The following is a 25,628-nucleotide window of genomic DNA, read 5'->3' as shown; positions in this document are numbered from 1 at the left end:
TAATTCTCACACCTTCGTTCTTTAGATGTGGTTTTCTTTAGTTCTTTGAACATACTTTTAAGAAAGGGTTTAAAGTATTTAACTAGGTGTCATAGACAGTTTCTGCTGACTGCTTTTTTTTCCTGTGTGTGGCCGTACTTTTGTGTTTTGTGTATATGTGTGTGTCTCCCTTGAAAACTGAATATTTTATATATTATAATGTGGCAGCTCTGGAAATCAGATTCCCTTACTTACCCACCTCCATCTGCCCACCTGGGATCTGTTGTTGTTATCTGTATAGTTATTTTCCTAGTCTTTATTCCTTGTGAGGTGCTACCCCTGGAATTTTTGCCTTGCTAGCTTGGTGGTCAGCTGATGGTTAGAGAGGGATTTTTAAATATCCTTGAGTAAACAGGTGTCCCCGCCAGTACCGAAGGGCGCTGTGTGTGTGTGTGTGTGTGTGTGTGTGTGTGTGTTGGGATAGGTTTCCAGTGCTAAAGTAGAGAGTTTACAACTCTACCTTAGCCTTCACTTTCTGTTTGCACAGAGCTTCCCCGGGGCAGTCACAGTAAGATACAAGGCCTTTCAAGTCTGTCTTGCACAAGTATGTGCACAGCCATTGATGTGTATGTGTTCTTCTCAATTCCCTGGAATATACTGGAGCTTTTCAAAGTACCCTATGGACATCTCATTCCCAGTATTTCCTTTTAAGTTCTTTGATCAGCTTCTTCTTCCTGGTATCACTGCCTCAGAGGGCCACACTGCTGATTATTTTATGCACCCCAGGGTTAGGACTCTTCACGCAGAGCATGCTCAGAACCAGGTCAGATAAAGCCAGGCCCTGAGAATGGAGCCTTGCAGGAAGCTGCCAAACTGTCTAACAGTTTTGTCTCGGGGATGGGCTTTGGAGGTCTTAAGGCCTTTTCTGCCCCATCTCATAGATGCGAGGCTACTATTCTTTGTAGTTTCAAGGCTGTTGGTTTTCAAGGCTACTCTGGAGCTTGGGAGAGGAAAATGGGAACAGGACAACTTAAAACACCACAGAGCTCACTGTTGTTGCCAATATTCATATGTTTTTCTTTAGTAAAATGCTCCTCGGATTGTTATAAGCCTTTAATTCCCAAAATTTTGAAAAAGTTAATTTTGACAATTTTTGCCAGTGTTCTTATTGCTTTTATGGTGGAGCAGATTTTCCAAGGTCTTTATTTTGCTATAGGGGCTTCCCTGGTGGCTCAGAGGTTAAAGCGTCTGCCTCCAGTTGCGGAGACCCGGGTTCGATCCCTGAGTTGGGAAGATCCCCTGGAGAAGGAAATGGCAACCCACTCCAGTATTCTTGCCTGGAGAATCCCATGGACTGAGGAGCCTGGTGGGCTGCAGTCCACAGGGTCACAAAGAGTTGGACACGACTGAGTGACTTGACTTACTTTACTTTCTTATTTTGCTATAGCAGTTCTTCTGTACGTAGTATTTCAAACAGCGGTTGGTTTTACCACTAGGTGGAAGCAGAGACATGGAAACTGTTGTTCTGTGTTGTTAGAAGGTTTTACTGTATACATAACATAACAGTACCACAATGCCTTGTTTATCAGATTAAATCTCTATTAATTCCCCTATCATTTTTAGTATTGGAATTTTTCTCTCACAGTAGCTGAGTTTAAGTTTCTCATTGCTTCGAATAGTTAAATTTTGCTTGAACTTTGATTGATTTTCAGATAAAATAATACTTTTTTCATAAAAGCCCAAATTACAGAATCTTTGAAGTGAATTGTAATTTAAAAGTTATCTGTTTAATAAGTTGATTATTAATGATTATTAGGATTGCTTTGAAAAGAGATCAGAATAATTGTTAATTGTAGCATATTGTAAAATTTTAGGTATATAAGTTCTTGTATCTAAAGCAATTGAAATCTTTTAAGTAGATTTTGACCTTTTTTCATACTGAAAATGTCTTTAGTGATAATATTCTTATAGACAGTGCTTACCTTATGTACAAATTATTATAAATGATGGATTTTTATATTATTGTTAAGAATCCTCTGTCTGAAAACTTGCTAATTTGGGGAATATTTTCATTAGTATACGAAATTCCTTCTGGACGTTTCATGAGAGAATTGTGTGGCCACCTCAATATCATTTATGATCTTTGCTGGTCAAAAGACGATCGTTATATTCTTACTGCATCATCTGATGGCACTGCCAGGTTAGTATACTTCAGAAGTACTCACTTCTGTGTATGCTTGTTGTTGTTCAGTCACTAAGTTGTATCTGACTCTTTGAAACCGTATGGATTGCAGCATGCCAGGCTTTCCTGTCATTCAGTGTCTCCTGGATACTCCTGGATGCTCAAACTCAAGTCCATTGAGTCAGTGATGCTATCTAACCATCTCATCCTCGGTGTATGCTGCATGCCCTCAAAGAGAGGAAATAGAATGTAAAGTGATATAACTGCTCTTATGCTTCAATTATGTCTTTCTTATCAAGGGACTGTCATAAATATGCATCATACAGACTCACTGATTAAATAAGTTATGAAAACTTTTTCCTAAACACATGCTGTTAGATATATTTCATTTATGTGATATACAGTGTTTCTAATCCTAAGCCTTTAAATGGTCATTTTGTACAGTTTTGATTAATACTTTGAAGTTATTAAACAACTGAGATCTTTTTTCCTGGAATACAAGCTGTTGATGGCAGGGATTCCATCTGTACTGTTTAGGTGGATCCAGGGACCAAGACATGGTGCTGCTCAATGCATAATGTAGGGTCAGTAAATTAATATGCATCTTGCATTTTAAGAGTGTAATAGATTTTCAAATATTTGCATTTTTCAGAATGTCAGTCTTAATGTAACCCCTTCCAATTTAATAAGTAGTAGTGTTAGTCGCTCAGTCGTGTCTGACTCTTTGAGACCCTATGGACTGTAGCCCACCAGGCTACTCTGTGTATGGGATTCTCCAGGTAAGAATACTAGAGTGGGTCACCATGCCCTTTTCCAGGGGATCTTCCCAACTCAGGAATCAAACCTGGTCTCCTGCAGTATAGGTAGATTCTTTACTGTCAGAGCCACCGGAGAACTAGAAGCCTACTATTAATCCCTCATAGCAATATCTTCAATAACCCATCTGGTTTCTTGTTCTTTCAAGCGTAACCATTCTGTCTGACACCAGGGTATGCTAGAGAAAAAGGCACAACCTTGGTAAGACCTTGACTTTGGATTTGAGAGTCGTAAAATCCATAAATTCTCATCTCTGCTGAGCAATCCTTTTGCTTATGTTTATTTAGCTATTTTTTTCTTATTCCTCTAGCAGCAGATTTAACCAAATCTTACCGTGCTTCAAGTTCTTTGCACAGTCTTAAGTTCTCTATACAGTCTTCCCACTTTCATTAAGTGACTACCTTAAATTTACAGTGTAATTTAACCAGACATGAAATTCCTGTATTTATCTCTGGTTTGCCACCTAATATCCGTAAATTTGGGCTTCCCAGGTGGTAAAAAGCCCACATGCCAATGCAAGAGACATAAGGGTTGTGGGTTCAATCCCTGGGTCGGGAAGATACCCTGAGGAAGGGAATGGCAACCCACTCCAGTATTCTTGCCCGGGAAATCCCATGGACAAAGGAGCCTGGCAGGCTACAGTCCATAGTGTCGTAAAGAGTTGGACATGACTGAAGCGACTTAGCACGCACATTCATAAATTTACCCTTGTGTATCTCTATTCATGTCTCTTAACAAAGAGATATGGGTCCCCACGATCCTTTATTCAGTGTGTTCTGTGGTTTGGTGTGCTTATCCTGCTCTCTCTCATCTTTTTCAGCTTTGACTCTCATTTGTATGCTAATAACTTCGAGCGCCTTCTCTTTTTCAAATTCAGCTGTTAACACACTTCTGCCTGGATTGCCCAGTGGTACCACAAATCCAAATCTGAAATCACCAAATTTTGTTTTCTGTTTTTAACCTTCATATAGTTTTTGTTTTGTTCTTTTTTTAAAATTTAAACATTTTAAAAAACTTACTATGTGGTGTTGGTTTCTACCATATAAATCAGCCATAATTATACATACATCCCCTCCTTTCTTAGCTTCCCTCCCCTCCCCCATCCTATCCCTCCAGGTCATCATAGCACCAGACTGGGCTCCCTGTGCCGCAAAGCAGCTTCTCGCCAGCTATCCATCTTACACCTGATAGTGTATCTATGTTGATGCTTCTTGTTCTCCTCTCTCCCTCTCCACCATGGCCACAAGTCCATTCTCTGCATCTCCACATTTTTGAATGTGTCTCCTTATCTACCCTGCCTCCCAAGCTGGGAACTCAGAATAGTGCTACTCATCTTTCTTTTTCACATCTAAGTAGTTCTGAAGTGTATCAGTTTTCCCTCCTAAAAGGCTCACATTCTGTCACATTCTTTCTGTCTTCACTGCTGTTGCCTTAATTCAAGCCCTTGTTATCTTTTTGCTTCAACTGTTGCTGCTAAGCTTTGCCAGTATTCACCCTCTAGCTCCTCCATCCCTGCTATGCTAAAATTCTTTCCAAAACCATCTTTCATAATGTCTTGACTTTAAAAAAATCTTTGATTGCCAAAAATTTAAATTTTTAAAAATGTTCTGGTTCCGTAGCGTGGCATGACAGACATGGCCCTCACTGACCTCCCATTTTCTCTTGTGCACTTCCCATAGTACCCTCTGCATCGCTCACACAAACTTCTGAAACGCACTTAACATCTCATCTTCTTTGGCATCTCCCTGTTACCTTATCTACTCTCCCTAGGCTTCCTGCGCTTCTCCTCCCCTTCCTGCCCAACTCATTCACCCAACAAATATCTAAGTGCCTATGGTAAGCCAAGGTGGGCTCACAGTCATCATTTAAGACCCAGCTCAGGTTTTACCTTTTTTTTTTTTTTTTGATTTTACCATTTTTTTAAGTCAACTTGGATTTCTTCACATAACATATGTTGTATAAAGTATACGTTTTCCTTTGTGTAGCTTTGGGGTTGATCCTAATTTAGGACTGTTGGCATCCTAAAATACTATTGTGAAGGATTAACTGAGTGAAAAGAGAATCACTGTGGCTAGAAATAAAAAGATAGTGGGATTTTGAAAGAGATAAGGAATGCTTGCAGAAAGCAAGGGGCAAGAAATTGGGTTTTTGGCCAGGTCTTCTGTCTTCCATTGAGGTCACCATCACCTGTTATTGTTAGCATCTTCTGAGTAACTGTTTTCCACTGGTTAGCTCTCTACTAAACGGGTTTAATTTAAATCTCCATCTTTAGTTATCTTCAGTAAAATTTGAAGAAAAAGAAGAACAGCAGCTCCCAATATAATCAGAAAAACTTGTCCATGAGTAATGGCTCTCAAATATACCAATATGTTCTCACTCCATCCTCTCTTCACACCTACTGTTTTAACTTTGGTATATTCTTTTCTTTCCAAATTTAAATAATTTTTTGTATGTTCATCTAGTCTTTACAGATTTGTGTATAAATGTTTTCTGCTATGATCAGTCTGATTTTTTTTTTTTCACAAACCCAGTAATACATTTCTTTTGATCTTAGATTCTCCCATTGCTTGCGTGACTAAAGCCATCACTGATACCAGTTCAGCATTTATATAAAAAGCTTCATTCTTATGTTAAAATATTGTGTCTGTTCAAATTATATTGAGCTCTTTTTACAATACACTTGTCATTTCTTCTTGTTATATAGCATTTCAGATGACGCTGCTAAGATTTATTAGCAGGCAACTGAAGTTTTCCTTTCAGCATTCTCCTTAATATTCCCTCAAAATAAGTGATTTTTTTTCCCACTAAGTACTGTATTTCATGTTACATGAGTTCATTGACAGTTTCACGATGGTAAAAATGTTTATGCAGTGACACATGTGTTTTACTTTTACTTGAAAACAGTCTTTCACTTCCTTCATTACTAGTTTGGATTCTTAGTAGTTGAAGATCATATCCTGTATTTTTAAGCAGCTGCTGAGAAAGCTGATAGAATGTTATTCTTGAATAGCAACTGTAGTTTTTCTTCTATAGTTAATTTTGAAAAAAACTTAATTTGCTTCATTTCTTAGATAGTAATAAAAAGGATAAACTATAAATCCCCATGTTAAAAAATAAATTCTTCTAATTCTGATAACCTTAGTTTTTAAAAATCAGGTGCTTCACACTCATAAAGCACCTGTTTGTTCCTAGATTTTGTCTGTTTTTACACATTGACTTTGGAGAAGGCAATGGCAACCCACTCCAGTGCTAACCTGCTGGTTTAACTCTTAGGGTTTACTTTTGTCAAGACTATAGCAATAACAATATTAATTTCTTTTAAATCACCTGTTATATAAAGGAAGAGGTAATGAGTATTAAAAATGAGTACTCAATGTTAGATAACCTGTTTCCTATAAAATATTGTAATTATTTTAATGTTATTTTGTTCAAGTACTTATATAGTCATTTGAAAGTGACTTCTAAGTCTTTGAGATCTTTATGTTAATTATGCTTTGAAATTACAAATAAAAAGTTAATGGAGTACCACATTAAGTCCTCAACTGTAAGCAATTTGGAAAAGCGATATACACAACCTAAATGAGAAATCATTGAAGTTTCTTCCTCTATTTTATTTTTTACTTATATTTTATTAGATGCAATATTTTACCAGCTATGCATTGTGTTTAATCAATGTCAAGAATAGGTTGGTTTAAAAAAAATAGAGACATTTTGCAGTATAGATTGCAATTAGTAGATGAATTAACATAATACTTGAAAATAACTGTAAAAGAAATAGCTTTGTCAAAATGTACAGAAGTCTGGTCATCAAATAATGTGATCAGATTATTTTTTTATTAGAAAATTTACCATTGGTTGTTGTCATTTGCTTACTCATAAAGTTCATTTCGTATATCGGTTCTTAGAGAAACGTCTGCCTTTCAGAAGCAATATGTAACATTTTCATCCTTTTCCAGGATATGGAAAAATGAAATAAACAATACAAATACTTTCAGAGTTTTACCTCATCCTTCTTTTGTTTACACGGCTAAATTCCACCCAGCTGTAAGAGAGCTGCTGGTGACAGGATGCTATGATTCTGTGATACGTATATGGAAAGTTGATATGAGACAGGCTCCTGCCGTATTGATCCGACAGTTTGACAATCACAAGAGTTTCATCAACTCTCTCTGTTTTGATATTGAAGGTATGTCTAAAATTATATTCAAATCGAAGGCTAGTTACGTGAAGAATTTTTAAAAAAATTTGTTCCACTAGGATAATAATTATTTCAGCTTGAAAGGGACTTTTTGTATTAGATAAAATTAAATATGTTTGTGCATATTTAGATTGTTTGTGCAGATCATATGATAGACCTGGTCATAAATTTGGCACTGCAGTAGTTGTTAGTTAATTTTAAAGTCAGTACATTTCTAAGCATTTTGATTCAACTAATCTTTGCTGTAACAACCAGTCCTGTTCCAAATTTATGAAAATATTCCATTGGATTGGTGATTGTTCCCTTAGTAGTTTTCTTAAAGGACCCTTTTCTGTAAATGATAAAATTGAGGAAGATAGGAGGAAAGATCCCAGAACAATGTTGAAAATATGTATTTTAAATGTGGCAACAAGATTTTTTAAGTATATAAACACATGTTTATGGGAGGGAAATTTGCAATTATTTAAGGTTTAATCTTAGAATATGAATATTATAAATGATGTTTCAAGGATATAAAATATAATTATTTTATCAGCTGAAAGACTAAAATTTGTTGTATCTATTAAATAGTCACCTTTTCTGTTATTTCAGACATTAGGTTTGTATAGCTGTAAACAATTAGTATGGGATCATATCAAAATAATAATATTTCTAATGTACTCAATTCAACCATAAGGATGTTTATAAGCAGGAACCCCTTCAGGAAAGGTCAACCAAGGATAGAAAGGCATCTGAAAACTCTGTCATAGAAGAAGTAGCTCAGATGATAAAAGGGAGATAAATAATTTCTTCAGGTATTTGGTTAAGGTGTGAAAAAAGTGAAGTCCTTCTGTGTTACTCCAGTAGGTAGAAATAGAGCCAAAGCTACAGAAAACAAATTTTCCTTTACTTAGAATTAGAAAGAAGATTCTCACATGCAGAGCATTTCAACAGTTGAATAAGCTAAAGTGAAAGTGAAAGTGAAATCTCAGTCGAGTCCGACTCTGCGACCACATGGATGATAGCCTACCAGGCTCCTCCATCCATGGGATTTTCCAGGCAAGAGTACTGGAATGGGTTGCCATTTCCTTCTCCATGAATACACTAAATGTTAATACTTTGTGTAAAATATTGCATTCACAGTTGCTGAACAGCCATCTGTTCATATGGTTTCTAAAACATGCCTAATTGTTTATGAAGTTGAATCTGATGGCCTTTGAAGTCCCATTTAACTGTAGGATGGTTTGACTTTCAGAATTGATGTTAAACTGGAGCACCTGTTACTTATTATTTTATTAATTCCCTAATCATTTATTGAGTTCCTACCAGGTCTCAGGTATTATTCTAACAGTATATATTAGAGCATAGATGTTTCTCCAGGAATGTGAAATGGGTTATATAGGTTAATAAAAGTGAGCAGTACAGATCATATTGGAAAATTCAAATAATTTGTTTTGCTTTGGAATTTGAGCCATGTACACATGAACTGAGATGCTCATTTCGTTTTGTTTTCAAATTCAGGTAGGTGACAGAAGAAATCACAAGCAACTCAAAAGGGTGAAAAAAATTGGGATCTGATTGTTTGCCTTTTGGGCTTTTTTTAAACTACAGTACCTTTTAATAGCACTTCAATTTTTTGTCTTACTGGGATGTGTTTGCCTAATTTCATAATAGTTGAAACAACTTCTGTGTATCATTTTTACCTACATAATTTTATTTTTTTAAATAGGTCACCACATGTATTCAGGAGACTGCACAGGGGTGATTGTTGTTTGGAATACGTATGTCAAAGTCAATGATATACAACACTCAGTGCGTCACTGGAGCATAAACAAGGTAGAGTTTCACTTCATACTTGGGGATTTATTTGAAAAAGTTGGGAAAAATCACATGACTTAAAAGATGCAGGACATTCTGTTCACTCCTTTCAAAGGAATTAAGTTTTTCTCAGCCCCTCAAAAGTCAGTTATTGTGTTTTCCTGATAGCTAATTGATAACATAGTGACTTAATGAAAATTTTCTTCATTTTGGTTGGGCTTTCCTTTCACATTTTTGAGCCTTAGGTTGCACTCTGGTATTCAGGGATCCATTGGTAAAATTTATGCAAAATGAGGTATATGTTATGTTATCGTCTATACATAACAACTTATATTTTCTGCTATTCATATTCTTTTTTTTATTTGTCCAATAGCAAGCATCACTAGAAACACCATTCTTAAGGTTTTGTTAACAGTGCTATCTCTCAAAATTATGTGATCAAGATTATATATTAATAAATATGAGGAGGTCTATCATTTAATCACAGTAATTGTCTCATTGAATTATACTAAATTGGCTAAAACAAATGAATAATCTCATTTTTTAAGGAGAGTGTTTTTAAGATGGCTTGTATACCAAGCAACTTTGTTGGTGTATATTTAGTATGTTTTAGCTAAAAATACAAAACAAGTCATTAAACTTGAGTTTTATATATATATATGTCATATATATAAATACGCTATAGCTGTGTTCTTTGGTTTTCTTGTTCTTCATAACAGATTGTAGCAGTTGTCCCTGTTTGAAAAAAGATGTGTGAAAAAGAATTTCCATCAACTTTAGTTAAATCTGTTGAGTCTGTCAAATCAATTTAAAACCCAGTCTATTCTATTTTTAGTCATTCTTATCTAGTCTGTCAGATTAATGAATGATGACTTGGGATTCATGTTGTAGCAATTTCATACACTTTGCAAAGAACTTTCTAATTACTTATATATTGATATATTGGCAAGGTTCCAAAGGCAACATTTCTAGTCATTTGTTTCTGCAATACAGAGTCTGCTATTTATATTAAAAATCATGTGTTTTCTTTCCTTCTGTGTAGTAACCAAAAGGCAAATACACCTGGAAATCTGCCACTTGGTGGTTACTTGAGACAGTCAAATATAAAAAGTGAGGAAATGAGGGATGGGAGGTCCTTTTAACAGCTTATGCCTGGGACAGATGGAGACTGCGATTTCTTACTTGGTTCTCTTCCACCAGTGGAGTGGGGGATGCTAGCTTATGCTCATTTGTCCCTTAAGATGAAGCGTCCATGTTGCTTGCTCTACTCCTTGGTGTAGAGTGTGGTCTTTAACACCAGACCTTGAGCATGAATATGAAAAAATATGAAGGAAATCGTTAACAGATGCTACAAACACTAAATCTGCCAACTCTTTTCTCAAATTTATTCCTGACACTTGTTATGCAGACTTGTTTTTTATTTTGCATGTTTGCATCTGTGTAAGTGTTGCTCTAGGTGCTCAGACCTTCATCAGTGCATCTTCACCTCCAAATCATTGTAGTTGGGCTCAGTAAAATCCCCATCTGTGGTGTCAGTGTTTGACTTTATTCTGGAACTTGTAAAAAAGTGGTTGGCAGCCGGTTTCAGCACCAAACAGCAGAACCGGGGATTCTACTGCTGATATTAGGATTATAGCAGTTTGTACCCCACCTGTATTGGTGCCAACCCACCTCTGAAGAGGAGACCTTCTAGGAGAAGTGAGCAAAATAATAAGGGGACCTCGAGGGAGAAGAATGCTATTCAGAATTCTGACTGCAGAGTAAAGCAGACCTTCTCTTGACTCTTCAGACTTTAAACAGTTTTGTATTTGCAATTGTTTTCTTTCTCCTGGTAATCCAAACAAGAAGGATTTTGGAAATTGTCCTTATTTATATATGGCTTGTTCAGGCAGATTCTCCGTCAGTGTTTGTGTCTTTCTTGACATCAGTAGTCAGGTCTACTTAGAGACTTCTTCTGTAACCAGAAGATTTAGCTGCTTTAAGTATCCAGAAAAACCTAAAATTACAATCTAAACTAAATTGTTTCATAATAAGATGCTGATAACTTATCTTTTTTAGGACAAGTGGAGGTAAATGCATGAAGAAATCATCTGAAACTGAAAGAGAACTGAGAGCTAATTCTATACTTAATTTTGAACTTAGAAATTGAGATTTCTTAAATGATGATAAACAGACAATGTAGTAATAAAAGACATGTTTGCAGAAAGTGCTTCTTATTTGAGAATATACTAGAAAAACACTAAATATAGTGTTACTTAGCAGCCCCAAACTACATTTTATCAGCTTTATTTTCATCCTTAACTTGAACTTACTTGGAATAATTTTGCTAACAATTTTAAAACATCTTGCATTGTGCAATTAAAAATGACTTCTTAAAATTAAATTTGTATACTTAAAAGGGCTTAACTTTAGACAAATTTTGTAGTTGTAATATTACATAATCTTTTTAAACTCATTTTAGGAAATTAAAGAGAGTGAGTTTAAGGGAATCCCGATAAGTTACTTGGAGGTTCATCCCAATGGAAAACGTTTATTAATTCATACCAAAGACAGTACTTTGAGAATTATGGATCTCCGAATGTAAGTATATTTCAGTATTTGCAGGTTAAACACTCATAGAATAAGTAATGATTTAATTCATATTTATACAATGCAGCTGTGGTTCTCAACTAGAGAATTTTGTCCCTCAGGGGACCTCTGGCAGAGTCTAGAGACACCTAAATGTTTATTCTAGTATCTAGTGGATTGTACTCAGTTACTCAGTGGTGTCTGACTCTTTGCGACCTGAGGGACTGTAGCCTGCCAGGCTTCTGTGTCTCTGGAATTATCCCAGCAGGACTGATGGAGTGGGTTGTCATTTCCTCCTCCAGAGGATCTTCCCTACCCAAGGATTCAACCTGTGTCTCCTGCTGCTCCTGCATTGGCAGGTGGATTCTTTACCACTGAGCCACCTGGGAAGTGGATAGAGACCAGAGATAATGAGCATCCTGCAGCATATGAGACAGGCCCCTGCAACAATTATCTAACCGCAAATATGAATAGTTTTGAAGCTGAGATGTAGTCAACTGCTTTTTATTTTCATATTAAAAAAGGAGAAACTTTTGCCATGGACTATCTTTTATCTCTGTGATATTGGTCTAGCATAGTAGTATGATCTAATATCATGCCTGAATGAGAGGGCTTTTGACTAGCATGACAGTGGTATGGGTGCTGTGGGAGAATGATAAGCAGAATTGGTTCATCGGGAGTTTAGAATGTAGATGTACTCTCCAAAATAACTTGCAAAACACTTAATTAGCCTACAGTGTGACATCTTCAAGGACTATTATAGAATCTGCTATTTTTTTTTTTCTATACATCATACCCAACATCATACCTGGAAGGTAGCAAGTACTTTATAAGTATCTTTTAATGAATATAAATATATAGTAAAAGGATTATGTTTTTCATGGTAACAGTGAAGCTGAATAGCTATAATAAAGCCTTACATTCAAGGCTCTATGGAGAATCTGGTCTTTGAGCTCAATCTTGAAGGGTGGATAGAATTTAGATAAGATGGCAGTGTCCTCTCTAGGGTAGAAAGCCTGGAATAAAGTCAGGATGTGGGATAATAGAAGTTGTGTTCAAAGCAGAGTGAGTTAGTCCATATGAGCTTTGGTTTCTTGCTAAGGAATGCTGAGAGACTAATCAAATAGAGATTTGAGCCAGATTTTTAGAAGTCCAGGCCTGCAGAGTTTAGTTGTTCTCTTTTTAAGTAGTATAGTATTCAGCCCATGATCATACTTAGGCTCTGGAGGAAAACTGCTTATAGTCAGATACTGCCTGTTCCATCCCTTAAACTAACTGATTAGTCTCTTTTCCTCCTCACACAAATGGAAGAGTACTACACCATCCTCGTAAGTGTTTTGTGGGTAATAAACTAGTTTATAGATGTAAAGTATTGGGTTGGCCAAAAAATTCATTTGGGTTTTTCCGTAACACCTTACAGAGAAACCCTGACGAATTTTCTGACCAACCCAATACTTAAATTAACAGAAATAGCAGAAGTTTTGACCTAGTAACCTTGGGTTTAGGAATTTATGTTAAGAAAATAATTGTGAAACAGTGCAATGTGTGTGTATACACACACACACACACACACACAAGGTTGTTCATAGAAATCATATTCGTGCTAGGGGAAACATGTTGGATAACTCTTAGGATGCTGGAAATACCCTAAGAGTTACCCAACAATAGAAAATCTCTTAAGATACATTTAGGCAATGATATAATATATGCCTGTTAAAATGATAATGCATAATTTTTATTTTCTGACATGAAAAGCCATTATTCATGGTTCATTGTTGACTGAAAAAAGCAAATAACAGAGCAGTATATGTAATATCCTCTCTGTAAACCAATGATGATGATAGTACCTGTGCTGTGCTGTGCTTAGTCGCTCAGTCATGTCTGACTCTTTGTGACCCCATGAACTATAACTTGCTAGGCTCCTCTGTCCATGGGATTCTCCAGGCAGGAATACTGGAGTGGGTTGCCATGCCCTTCTCCAGGGTTCTTCCCAACCCAGGGATTGAACCCAGGTCTCCCGCATTGCAGGCAGATTCTTTACTGTCTGAGCCACCTGGCGCATAATAAGCACTGAAAATGTTAGCTGTTGTTATTATTCACACATTTAAAAGCCCAGAAGGGTACATGCCATATTTAAGAGATGATTCAGTAATGGTTTTTCTAATATTTCTGCAGCAATCAAGTATTCATTGATTTTAAAATTTTTTCACATGGAAAAAATATAAGAATATAAAAATTCTGTTCGTTTTTGAGTTACCAATTCAAATGCATCTTCTTTGCTCCGTAGCTAGAAATCATCTCTCTCTCTTATCCAAATCTGCAAAGGACTTTTTCTGTTCTTCTTTTGTGGCACTTTCTACATTCACTTTCTATTCTTCTTTGGTGCATTTCTTCTCTCTCCTGCTAAATTATAAGCTCCCTGAGCTCTGGAACTCCCTCTACTTTATTCTCTATCCCTCATGGAATGTATCCTGTGTAACAGATTCTCACAAGTTGCTTGTCAAATACAAATGAAGTATTGAAAAGTTTTTCTACCACTAGTCATTGAAATGGGTAAGACAAGTTACATTTATAAAATCTTTTTGTTTCTAGATTAGCAGCAAGGAAATTTGTAGGTGCAGCAAATTATCGAGAGAAGATTCATAGCACTTTGACACCATGTGGGACTTTTCTCTTTGCTGGAAGTGAGGATGGTATAGTATATGTTTGGAACCCAGAAACAGGTAAATAGCATTTCATTGAACTTTAGAAAGATTTGTTTTGTTTCTGATGAAATATAAAAACTGCCATTTTATGGAATAATTTTCAAGGAAATTCTGATTTTAAGTTCTCAGTTATGTTTTTCAAAATTGGAAAGCTGATAATGAAATTCAGCTACAGTCTCAATTTATATTAATTCTATTCTTTGTGGTTTTGATATCTTCATGGATTTAGAATTTTGCATTATAATTTAAGATTTATTCTTTCCTTGCTGGTAATGAGATATTGTTGATCTCACAGAAGTATTTAATGGGGACTGTAATACAAAATTCAGTTCTGAACTGAATTTAGAGTTCAACTAGGTATACAAATGGTTAACCATCTACCGTACATTTTTATTAGAAACAAACATATTCCTATCAGAGTTTTGGATATTTGAAACTTAATAGCCATTTACCTGAATTACTATAATTCAATTTATTCAATAAAATAAACTGTTACATTGGATAGTTCATTTGTGCTTCACTTTGCTTTTTTGAAAGAAAAATCAAAACTTTATAAACATTTGTTTAGCAATAGAATTATATAAAATTTACTTTAAAAATTTTTAAATGAGCATTATTTGACTTCATCTTTATTATTTTCATCTCTCCCTTTAGGCGTTTTTGACTAATCAGTTCACTTAGGATTTCGTTTTTCTTCTTTGCTTTTTGAGTTCTGATTTTCAAAACTTCTGCTGTAGTCATTAATAGTATGCTGCTGCTGCTGCTGCTAAGTCGCTTCTGTCGTGTCCGACTCTGTGTGACCCCATAGACGGCAGCCCACCAGGCTCCGCCGTCCCTGGGATTCTCCAGGCAAGAACACTGGAGTGGGTTGTCATTTCCTCCTCCAATGCATGAAAGTGAAAAGTGAAAGTGAAGTGGCTCAGTCGTGTCCGATTCTTAGCGACCCCATGGACTGCAGCCCACCAGGCTCCTCTATCCCTGGGATATTCCAGGCAAGAGTACTGGAGTGGGGTGCCATTGCCTTCTCTGCATTAATAGTATATATATATATATATATATATATATATATATATATATAGTATATATAGTATAAATATATATATATTTAAGGCAGATGGTACATCAAACAGCCTCTGAGGGAAAAAAAAAAAAAAGAAAAATTAATTCCTCACTAAGCTTCCCCCAACCAGAGAATTTCTTTAGTTTTAGTCCTGATATTCCTCCCTGATAGTTCTCCATGGAGTTGTTTCTTAGCTGGCATTTGCTCAGCTCTATCAGATCTCAGATCTCTACTTCCAAGCTTTTTGTCTTTAGTTTGTGCCTTGAAACTCCATCAAGACTGAAAAGAAGAAGAAGGAAGTCTAAGAGAATGAAAAATAATTGTTTAATATAGTGGTTGCAAAAGTCGGACATGACTTACCAGCTAAACAATAACAGCTCAACTATAAGTATTTAATGTTTTCCTGTAAATAGCATGAGGTTTATTATTACTTACCATAAATCTTGTTTTGATAAGTTGCAGGATAATCTTCTAATGAGAAATATCTGAGATAGTACAAATTATTGAATGTCTTTTCTTATTTAGGAGAGCAAGTAGCAATGTATTCTGACCTACCATTCAAGTCACCAGTTCGAGACATTGCTTATCATCCACTTGAAAATATGGTTGCATTTTGTGCATTTGGGCAGAATGAGCCAATTCTCCTATATATTTATGATTTCAGTGGTAAGTCCGCTGCTTGATAAGGGGAGAATATTTAGAGTAACCTTTACCTTTAAGCTGAATTGGAAATTATGAGCTCTGTGAAAACTGTCATTCTTTGTATTAACAAAACTCTCTTGAATGTATTATGAAGGCCAAGCAGCTTTAAAAAGATCATATTATTATAACATTTTATTTTGTCATGAGCATTTTTATTATGGAATTTAAATATCATCAAAAGTATACATAATGGTTGTGCTCTTGTATTGTAATCATAGAAAGGTGGTCATTCTCTTCATAGATCAATTTAAATAAATAAAATTCACCTAAAAACGATTTGGGAGTATCTCTAACTTTAAAAGGTAAATAACATTTAGGGTATGTGAATCTGTAATGTTTTTACTTGAATATTGAGTTAATTTCTTATTCTTTGTTTTTCTTTTTAACTAAAGCACAGTTTAAATAAGTTATGATTTTCTGAGAGTTTCTTAACATAAAAAATCAGAAGACCAAAAAATCACTTATAGTTGATTGACTTTGTTGTACAGCAGAAACCAATACAACATAGTAAAACAATTATTCTCCAATTAAAAATAAACTTTAAAAAGGAAGGGAAAAAAAGTCAAGCCTCAGCAAAAATGCCTTTTTCTACATTAAAATCACACTGTTCTTTAATTTTGCAAAATAATAAGGAAATAGACTTTGAGTACATTTTTAAGGAATAGTATGGCATTATTGGCAACCCACTCCAGTACTCTTGCCTGGAAAATCCCATGGTCTGTGAAGCCTGGTAGGCTATAGTCCATGGGGTCGCAAAGAGTCGGATACAACTGAGCGACTTCACTCACTCTATGGCGTTATTCGAATCATTTGGATTTATTCGGTTTTTCATATATTTCCTTAATTTCTGACCTGAAATTAGGATTTCGTTGTTCTGTGTGGTATTGATAGTGATGACACTCTCAAAATTGCAGTTCCATTTTCTTCATGTGTTAATTCTTATACAAAAATAAATGGTTTTTATACTCTTTAGTTTGTTTAGTATACCATTCACCATTCTTGCTAAGATGATTTACACACAATGTCATAAGTACATAAATAAATAAATATGCATTTAGATAATGTTGTGAAACTATTTGGACAGAATCTTTTAAATTAGTGAAATGCAAGTGGTTAAGCTTCCTACATTAACACAGTGTGAATCGGTTAATGTTTGTGATAAGTGCTAAGTTGTTAGACAATTGAATTAAGCTGTAAACCTGAAGTTTTGATCATAGCATAAATCTTATTTCTTTATAGGTGAGTTATTTTAGAGAATATATGTAAGTTTGAGATTTATCTTGTTTTAAAGAATTTTACAGAGAAGAAATAATGAATTTCTGTAACACATATTCAAATTTACAGAACACTATTACTAATGGTGAATTGTTAAACAACACAATACCATTTACTAACAGTCAATTTAGCAAAAGTCAATACTGCCTGATCACAGGAAAAGACAAGTAGATTTCTCAAATCATCCAGTGTCCAAATTTGTTGTCTAGTTCAAACATAGGTCCTGAGACAGGTCTTTCTTTTATACATTTTTAATCTTCACAGAAAAAAAAAGAGTTATACCTCATTACTTTGTAATTGGGGCTGTTATTCAGGAAATAGGTATACAGTTATTTCCTCAAACTCTTAAGAAGTTTCACAACAGTTTTCATTCAATTTCTAGTTTGCTTTTGAAATTTTCACTACAAATGCAATTTCAAGCTCCACCTCTATCTTTTTTCTTCAGTTTACTTTTTGTCTTTGATACAAGTTCATCATTAGATTAGGTTTGTCCATTTATTTTTTCAACAGTAGGTTTTTAGACTAAGGAGTCCATTCTAGAATCATATGTAGGAAGAGCCAAGTATTTGAAAGCATTGGTTTTAGGCTCCGTTCTCTTTCTTTGGTGATCTTGCACAAGCCTTCCTGGCGCTCCGATTTCCCTGTCTAGTGAATGGTCCTACTGTTGCTGTTCAGTTGCTCAGCTGTGTCTGACTCTGCAGCTGCACGGACTGCCAGGCTTCCCTGTCCTTCACCATCTCCCGGAGCTTGCTCAAACTCATGTCCATTGAGTCGGTGATGCCATCCAACCATCTCATCCTCTGTCATCCCCTTCTCCTGCCTTCAATCTTTCCCAGCTTCAGGGTCTTTTCCAGTGAGTTGGCTCTTCACCTCAGGTGGCCACAGTATTGGAACTTCCGCTTCAGCATCAGTCCTTCCAGCGAATATTCAGGGCTGATTTCCTTTAGGATTGACTGATTTGACCTCCTTGCTGTCCAGGGGACTCTCAAGAATCTTTTCCTGCACCACAGTTTGAAGGCATCAATTCTTCAGTGCTCAGCCTTTTTTATTATCCAGCTCTCAGATCTGTACATGACTACTGGAAAAATCATAGCTTTGACTATATGGACCTTTGTAGGCAAAGTAGTGTCTCTGCTTTTTAATACGCTGTGTAGGTTTGTCATTGCTTTTCTTCTGAGAAGCAAGCGTCTTTTAATTTCATGGCTACAGTCATCTTCCACATTGATTTGGGACTGTGGTCCTACTACTACTGCTGTTACCTGTCCTGCCTCCGAGAGTTGTTTGTGAAGATGCCATGAGATAGGAACTGTGAAAGTACTTTGTAAGTTGGTAGAAAGTGAAAATGAAGTTGCTCAGTCATGTCCAACTCTTTGTGTCCCCATGGACTGTGTAGCCTACCAGGCTCCTCTGTCCATGGGATTTTCCAGGCAATAGTACTGGAGTGGATTGCCATTTCCTTCTCCAGGGGATCTTCCCAACCCAGGGATCGAACCCAGGTCTCCCGCATTGTAGACAGACGCTTTACCGTCTGAGCCACCAGCAAAGTCAGGTAAGTTGATAAGGACCATATTAAAACAAAAAAGATAAAATGGACAGTTATGCTCATCCAACCAGTATACACTTGACTTTATGGGAACTTTTGTTTTCATATGCTGATAGCATCTCTTTGGAATGAAACTGAAAACAGGGGTTTTTTTTTTCTTTCTTTCTGTTAGTCAGCCTTTTCCTTTTATATCTTTCTAGCTCAGTTGTTTTAGAAAATAAATGCATAAAATTAAGAACATCATGTTATTTCCACACTGTCTTAATGTAGAGGAGGGATTTCCATGGTGTTTTAGGAATTTAAATGTTCAAATAATACACATATTAAAATTATTTTTGCAGCATCAGTTCATTTTTGATATACTGACTTATCTTTATGAGCAAAACTCAAAAGGCTTCAACACATTTTCCCAACTCATCGCTGCCTATCTTTAAAAAGAAGCATCCTAAGAAAACGTTACGTACTCTCAAGCAATTCAAGATTTAGCACAGTTCTCATAAATGGTATATAACTGTGAAAAAAAGGAAAGTTGTTTCAGACTCTGTTTTACTCATTAAATACAAGCCAGAATCATGAAGTCTTTGAATTTTTTTCAGTGAAAATTATGGTATTTATTACTGATCTATTATAGTTTTACCTTATATTTTATTTATCTTTTAACATAGAACTATTTTGCTCAAATTTTCTTGTCTGAAAATAAAGTTTGCCTGTAGTTTTACATAAGTGTTTTCATGATATTAAAATTGAAAGATCTAAAACAGTTACATGATTTTTTTAAATAGTGTTTATCAGAGCCGCTGATACGTTTAGGCAATTTTCAAGGAAAATGGAGCAAGTTCTTTTTTTTTTTTTTTTTAATCAGCTAAATAAGCTGTGAATGAGACCACAATGGTAGCTAAATGTATCATCCATCTTTCAGTTCTAGCAAAATCTGTGAAGAGTCAGCAAGCATCTTTCCCTGTTAAGCATATGTTCAGGTTGTGGTCTTCTGGGTCTTTCATTCTACTGACTTTTTGCTTTTTTTGGTAAGAAATATGATTTTTACTTTCAGAAGGCAGTTGTATTTGCCTGATGTTGAAAGAGTTAATCATCTAGTAATACAAAATTTAGTCACAAGGTACCACAAATAATGTACTTTTAGGATTCCCATAATAACAGAGTACTAGTCAGAGAAACGGCTTCTCCTGAATTAAATTTATGAAGCTAGACTTTAGCAATTAATGTTCTGTTATTAATCAATACTTGCCTACCTCAGAATGTAGGATCTTGTTCTACATTTATTGGTAATTACATCTGATATGAAGCGTTTTGCATGGACCTGGTACTATTTTAAGCACTTTACATGTATTTAAGTTTTCACAATAATCTTATGAGGTTGGTACCATAATTATCCCTCTTTTATGGGAACCAGGACTTGGATCCATACAGTCTGGACTTGGAATACATGCTTTCATTTACTACACAAAACTTTTTAGCAGATTTCCTGAAATATTAGCTTTTGATTGTCTAATATGCAAACCTTTTTTTGTTCCTACAAAACCATTTATTCTTCGTCTCTGTGAAACGTGATTTTTTTGTATTATCTGTACTTTGTGGGAAGTAAAGTTGGAGACCTATTTGTCTTTTTTTTAAGTGGTACCTAGGAGAAGGCAATGGCATCCCACTCCAGTACTCTTGCCTGGAAAATCCCGTGGATGGGGGAGCCTGGAAGGCTGCAGTCCATGGGGTCGCTGACGGTCGGACACAACTGAGCGACTTCACTCTCGCTTTTCACTTTCATGCATTGGAGAAGGAAATGGCAACTCACTCCAGTGTTCTTGCCTGGAGAATCCCAGAGACAGAGGAGCCTGGTGGGCTGCCGTCTGTGGGGTCGCACAGAGTCAGACACGACTGAAGTGACACAGCAGCAGGCAGAATGCTGACATGTATTGAATATACATGTAGTATTTTATGTAGGATCAAGCCTAGTTTTCAGAGTTGTCAGCATTGTATAATAATTCCAGGTAATGAGCCTAATTTTTCTCTAGGTGGCAGTATGTCCTCTGAGTCAGCATTAACTCTGGAGTGCTTTTCTGTCATTGTGTTTGAAACAAAGCAGATCTTTATTGAGCATCTATTGTGTGCCAAGTTGAACAGGGCTGTGAAACCCAGGAATCAGAACCATGTGCTTTTCCTATCTTTTATAGTTCCTAAGTAGTTCATTAAACCTCTGGGAGAATTATAGTTGAACTGAAAAGCAACCTACTGTTGACACTAAACATGATTTTATTTATAGAATTCATATTTATTAATGATCACCTCTGTTGGTCATTGTTGATAGGTGTATTTTTCACATTGTGACATGCTTTACCAGAGTTCATGTGATATATACCTTTACATTCCTATAAAATTTTTGTTACAGAACTTGCCTAGTAACAATAAGCCCATGGTGTTTATTTATAAGGTCCTATACCTAACCTGTCATATTACTGATGTGCAGTAAATCCATAGAACAGAATTATCCACCCTTAAATTTTATAAAAATAAAGAATGAAAGACATGATCAATACGATTAATTAGTAAATTTGGGTCTAATAATAATAGTGGTAGTTGTAGTAGCTAACATTTATCAAGTATTTCTGCTATCAAGCATTTATTTGTTTATTTATTAAGTATTCCCTACTCTAATTAGCATTTTACATACATTATCTTTACAGTCTTTCCCAGTCCTCGCAAGGTAGATGCCAGTATTATCCTCATTTTGCAGATGGTAAAACTGATGGCCAGGGAAATCAACCTGAATGATGTCACACAGTTGATAAAATGATGTCACTTGCCAGACTGTCTAACTCCAGAGCCTGTGTTTTTAAAACATTAAACTATCTGCTACACTACTAATTTAGTTTTTGTATTTTGTATTTCATGAAGTAACTGAAGAAGGTAGCCATATATACCTGTGGTGAAATGTAGCATTTGTTTTCAATTTTAATATTTAGGAAGACCCCTAAAAATTAAAACTTTGGTTGTCTAGTATCATTATTAATTGTTCACTCCTTTGCAAATGTTGGAGATAATTATAATACATTAAGCCATTATATTCTCAGTATAGTCCAAAATATGAATTTTATTTATTATGTAATATTAAATTTTATTTTAATTAATATTTTAATATAACTACTTTTACAATATCTTTGCAATAAAGTAGTGTCTAGTTGAAATTTGACATCTGTGGTTTTGTGTATAAATTAATGGTGTTCTTGAAGTACAAATTATGAATGATTCAAAAACATATTAATATTATACTTGGATAGTATTATCCTTATATGTTCTATAATATAAGGATAATATATATGTTCTATAATATAAGGATAATATATATATCCTATAATATAAGGATAATATAATCCTTATATTTGGATAAGATTAAGCTGTAACATATATAACTGTCTGTAGGTTAATATTTTGGATATCTGTTATTAGATTAGTAGGAGAAATTAAGATCGCATGGCAACCCACTCCAGTATTCTTGCCTGGAGAACCCTTTGGACAGAGAAGTCTGGTGGGCTATGTATGGTCCAGAGCATAGCATAGAGTTGAACACGGCTGAAGTGGTTTATCACATATGCATGCCAAATGTTAAGACATATTAAAGCCACCTGTTTCTTGGTCATATTGTGAAGCATCTGTTTTAATATTACAGACACGATGAATACTCTGATAGAAAGCTTGTGTCATTTAAGGATTCAGGGCCTGTGGAAAATGTAGTCAACAATTCCTGTCCAGGCATTTTGTTATTCTTACATTGGTGCTTTTTAAAATACCCCCAAAACAAAAAAAATGGTACTGTTCGAAATAGACAACAGTGTGGAGGGAAAGGCTGAAGAAGGAACTAGAGCATTTTGGTTCTAGACAAAAGGATATCACTTTCTATTTGACACTGGTCAAAAAATTTATCATTTCTACATGTGTTTTTTCAGCTGAAAAATTAAAATAATTTTCTATCTCATCTCAGTGTTCTGTTAAAGGATAAAATGAAACTAGAAAGCAAAGATATGGAGCATTGATATACGGAGCAGTCTACAGCAGGGAAATCCTAGCTGTTTTCTGTAGCAGTAAACTATTTATTTCTCTAGTTTTGAAGTCTAGGAAGTCCGAGATCAAGGTACTGACAGATTCCGTGTCCAGTGAGAGCCCTTTCTGATTCATAGATAGCACCTTTTAGCTGTTACTTCATATGGTGGAAGGGGCAAGGGAGCTCTCTGAGGCCTCTTATATAAGGGCACTAAGGCCATTCATGAGGGCTCTGCTCTCATGACCTAATCACCTTCCCAAAGCCTCACCTTCTAATATCATCATCATGGGAGTTAGGACTTCAGGATAGGAATTTTAGGGGAACATAACATTCAGACCACAGAAATTCTCTTCAGGAAGCAAACGTGAAAGGAAAAGGAGGAGGCTGCTACATAACTGCAGAACGCTGAGACACTAAAGCAGTAGACTCACCAGCTTATAGTAATAGTATCATAATTAGAAATAGAAATATTTATGAGGTATCTGGGCTTCCCAGGTGGTGCTAGGAGTGAAGAACCCGCCTGCCAATGCAGAGACAGACAAAGACACAGGTTCAGTCCCTGGATTGGGAAGGTCCCCGGGAGGAGAGCATGGCAACCCACTCCAGTATTCTTGCCTGGAGAGTCCCATGGACAGAGGAGCTTGGTGGGCTACATCCACGGGGTTGCAAAGAGTCGGACATGACTAAAGCGACTTAGCATGCATGCACGCATAAGGTATCCAGTAAGATAATTATGTACAGTAACAGGGCTACGTGTAATAACAGATGTTGACCAAAGGTATTAAATGTTGAACCAAAAGGAAATCTTACTGTTAATATAGTGTAAAAGAAAGACTGTGCTATTTTTTAGTTATATTTTTATTATGAAGTTAATAACATAAGTACACATAAATTTTAATAATGACAAACCTTGTATTCTCTTCAAATACAAAAGGCACAGGATTAAAATATCTTATTTCCTCCATTCTTCCTCCTATAAAGATAAAAATATCCTGAGCAAACCACTTTATTTTTTATGATTAAGCCCAGAACATACACAAAAGCACTGAACTTATATATATAAATCAGGATAGAGTGTCAGTTGTGAAAACATTTTAAGAACTTTTTAAATTATGTAAAATGTAGAATCCTAAATTTTATATGAAAGAAGATAAATTTAGAAGTATTTTGGATATAGGAAGGAAAGGAAATGACACAAAAGTTGTCACCTTTGTGTTCTCAGCACCTTGTCCATTGCTTTGCAGTACCACTCAGCACACAGCATGAATTTCTTGTTGACCTCCAAAACTTCAGACCCCCAAAAGGCAGGCAGTGTCTTTGTATTCCCAGGGCCTGCTCTAGTGTACCTCTCAGAGTCATGGAAGGATAGGGATGAGACTGTTAGAACTGAGTTTTCAACATAGTTAGGTTAGAGCTAAATTAACATGAGAAAATGGCAAAGTGAAGAGGTACAGTTATCAAATTGCAACATCATACCCTAATTGTGGCCTATATAATAATGATTTAGAAAGCTTTAAGTGTTAGAAGCATAGAGCTTAAAGGAACTTCAGAAACCACCTATTATAATCTATTTTATAATGAAATAATCTGCACAGTCTTGTGCAAATAGATATTTCTAGTGGGTGGAGAAGGGGAAAGAATACAATAACTAGTAAGCAGCCTGTTTGTAGTACCTGAGAAACTGGGTCTTTATGAATATTACTGGACTTCCCTGGTGGCTCAGACGGTAAAGTGTCTGTCTACAATGCGGAAGACCTGGGTTCGATCCCTGGGTTGGGAAGATCCCCTGGAGAAGGAAATGGCAATCCACTCCAGTACTATTGCCTGGAAAATCCCATGGACAGAGGAGCCTGGTAGACTACAGTCCATAGGGTCGCAAAGAGTCGGACACAACTGAGCGGCTTCACTTTCACTTCACATGAATAGTATTGAAGATTGTTTTATGACTCTTCTCAGAACTAGAGGAGCTAAAGATAAAGTAGGGTGTTAATTTGACTCCTTGAAATCTAGTCAGATAGCTTTTCTACAGAAAATTCCCTTTAGACAATAGAAATAAGAATTCATAATTGCATGGGATTTATTTTTGTTATCTGCATCCATTTAGGCCTTTTTAATCCTTTCTGAAAGGCATCTTAATGCTTGGAAAAATAAAGAAATACTTAGGCAATGCCTTTTGTAATTTTACTAGTTAGATAACTTTCTTTTTTAAAAAAGGAAAAATGTTTAGCATAGCATAATGCTTAAAAAATACAGTCTGGCAAAACGAATAAAATATTACCAAAATCTTACTATCCTACTATTCTGTATAGCTGTTGCTTATATTAGCATTGGTGCTTCTAATGAAGTGAAATCATGTTTGACTAATGTGTATTTGTGGGCTTCCTTGTTGGCTTAGTGGTAAAGAATCCACCTGCCAATGCAGGAGACGAGGGTTCAATCCCTGCTTTGGGAAGATCCCCTGGAGAAGGAAATGCAAACCACTCCAGTATTCTTGCCTGGGAAATCCTATGGACAGAGGAGCCTGGCAGGCTATAGTCCACGGGTCGCAAAAGAGTCAGACACAGCTTAGTGACTAAATGACCCAAGGAGTCAGAAAATGCCATTAATTAGTTAAACCCAGTTTTACTTTCCAGTCATAGTAGCAGAACCTGATGAAACGTTAAAAGGCCAATTTTATTTTTTTAACTTTTTATTTTGTATTGGAATATAGCCAATTAACAATGTTGTGATAGTTTCAGGTGGACAGCAAAGG

The 25,628-nt window shown here is 35.7% G+C and overlaps 1 protein-coding gene across 6 annotated transcripts in view; it reads left to right on the top strand.

Annotated features, from left to right (window-relative positions):
- Positions 1 to 25,628, top strand: part of AHI1 (Abelson helper integration site 1) — a 223,063-nt gene that overhangs the window by 62,423 nt on the left and 135,012 nt on the right. For all 6 annotated transcript variants that reach the window (XM_069599286.1, XM_069599285.1, XM_069599289.1 and 3 more), the window contains 6 exons: positions 2,056 to 2,179; positions 6,934 to 7,163; positions 8,884 to 8,990; positions 11,434 to 11,552; positions 14,133 to 14,263; positions 15,831 to 15,971. In XM_069599286.1, the coding sequence (XP_069455387.1) occupies positions 2,056 to 2,179; positions 6,934 to 7,163; positions 8,884 to 8,990; positions 11,434 to 11,552; positions 14,133 to 14,263; positions 15,831 to 15,971 (852 nt within the window). The remainder of the gene's footprint in view (positions 1 to 2,055; positions 2,180 to 6,933; positions 7,164 to 8,883; positions 8,991 to 11,433; positions 11,553 to 14,132; positions 14,264 to 15,830; positions 15,972 to 25,628) is intronic.

Source organism: Ovis canadensis, chromosome 8 (assembly GCF_042477335.2).
Source record: "Ovis canadensis isolate MfBH-ARS-UI-01 breed Bighorn chromosome 8, ARS-UI_OviCan_v2, whole genome shotgun sequence".
NCBI classification, from domain to species: domain Eukaryota; kingdom Metazoa; phylum Chordata; class Mammalia; order Artiodactyla; family Bovidae; genus Ovis; species Ovis canadensis.
Note: the sequence above shows the minus strand (reverse complement) of the source record. Positions and strands in the feature narration are given on the sequence as shown.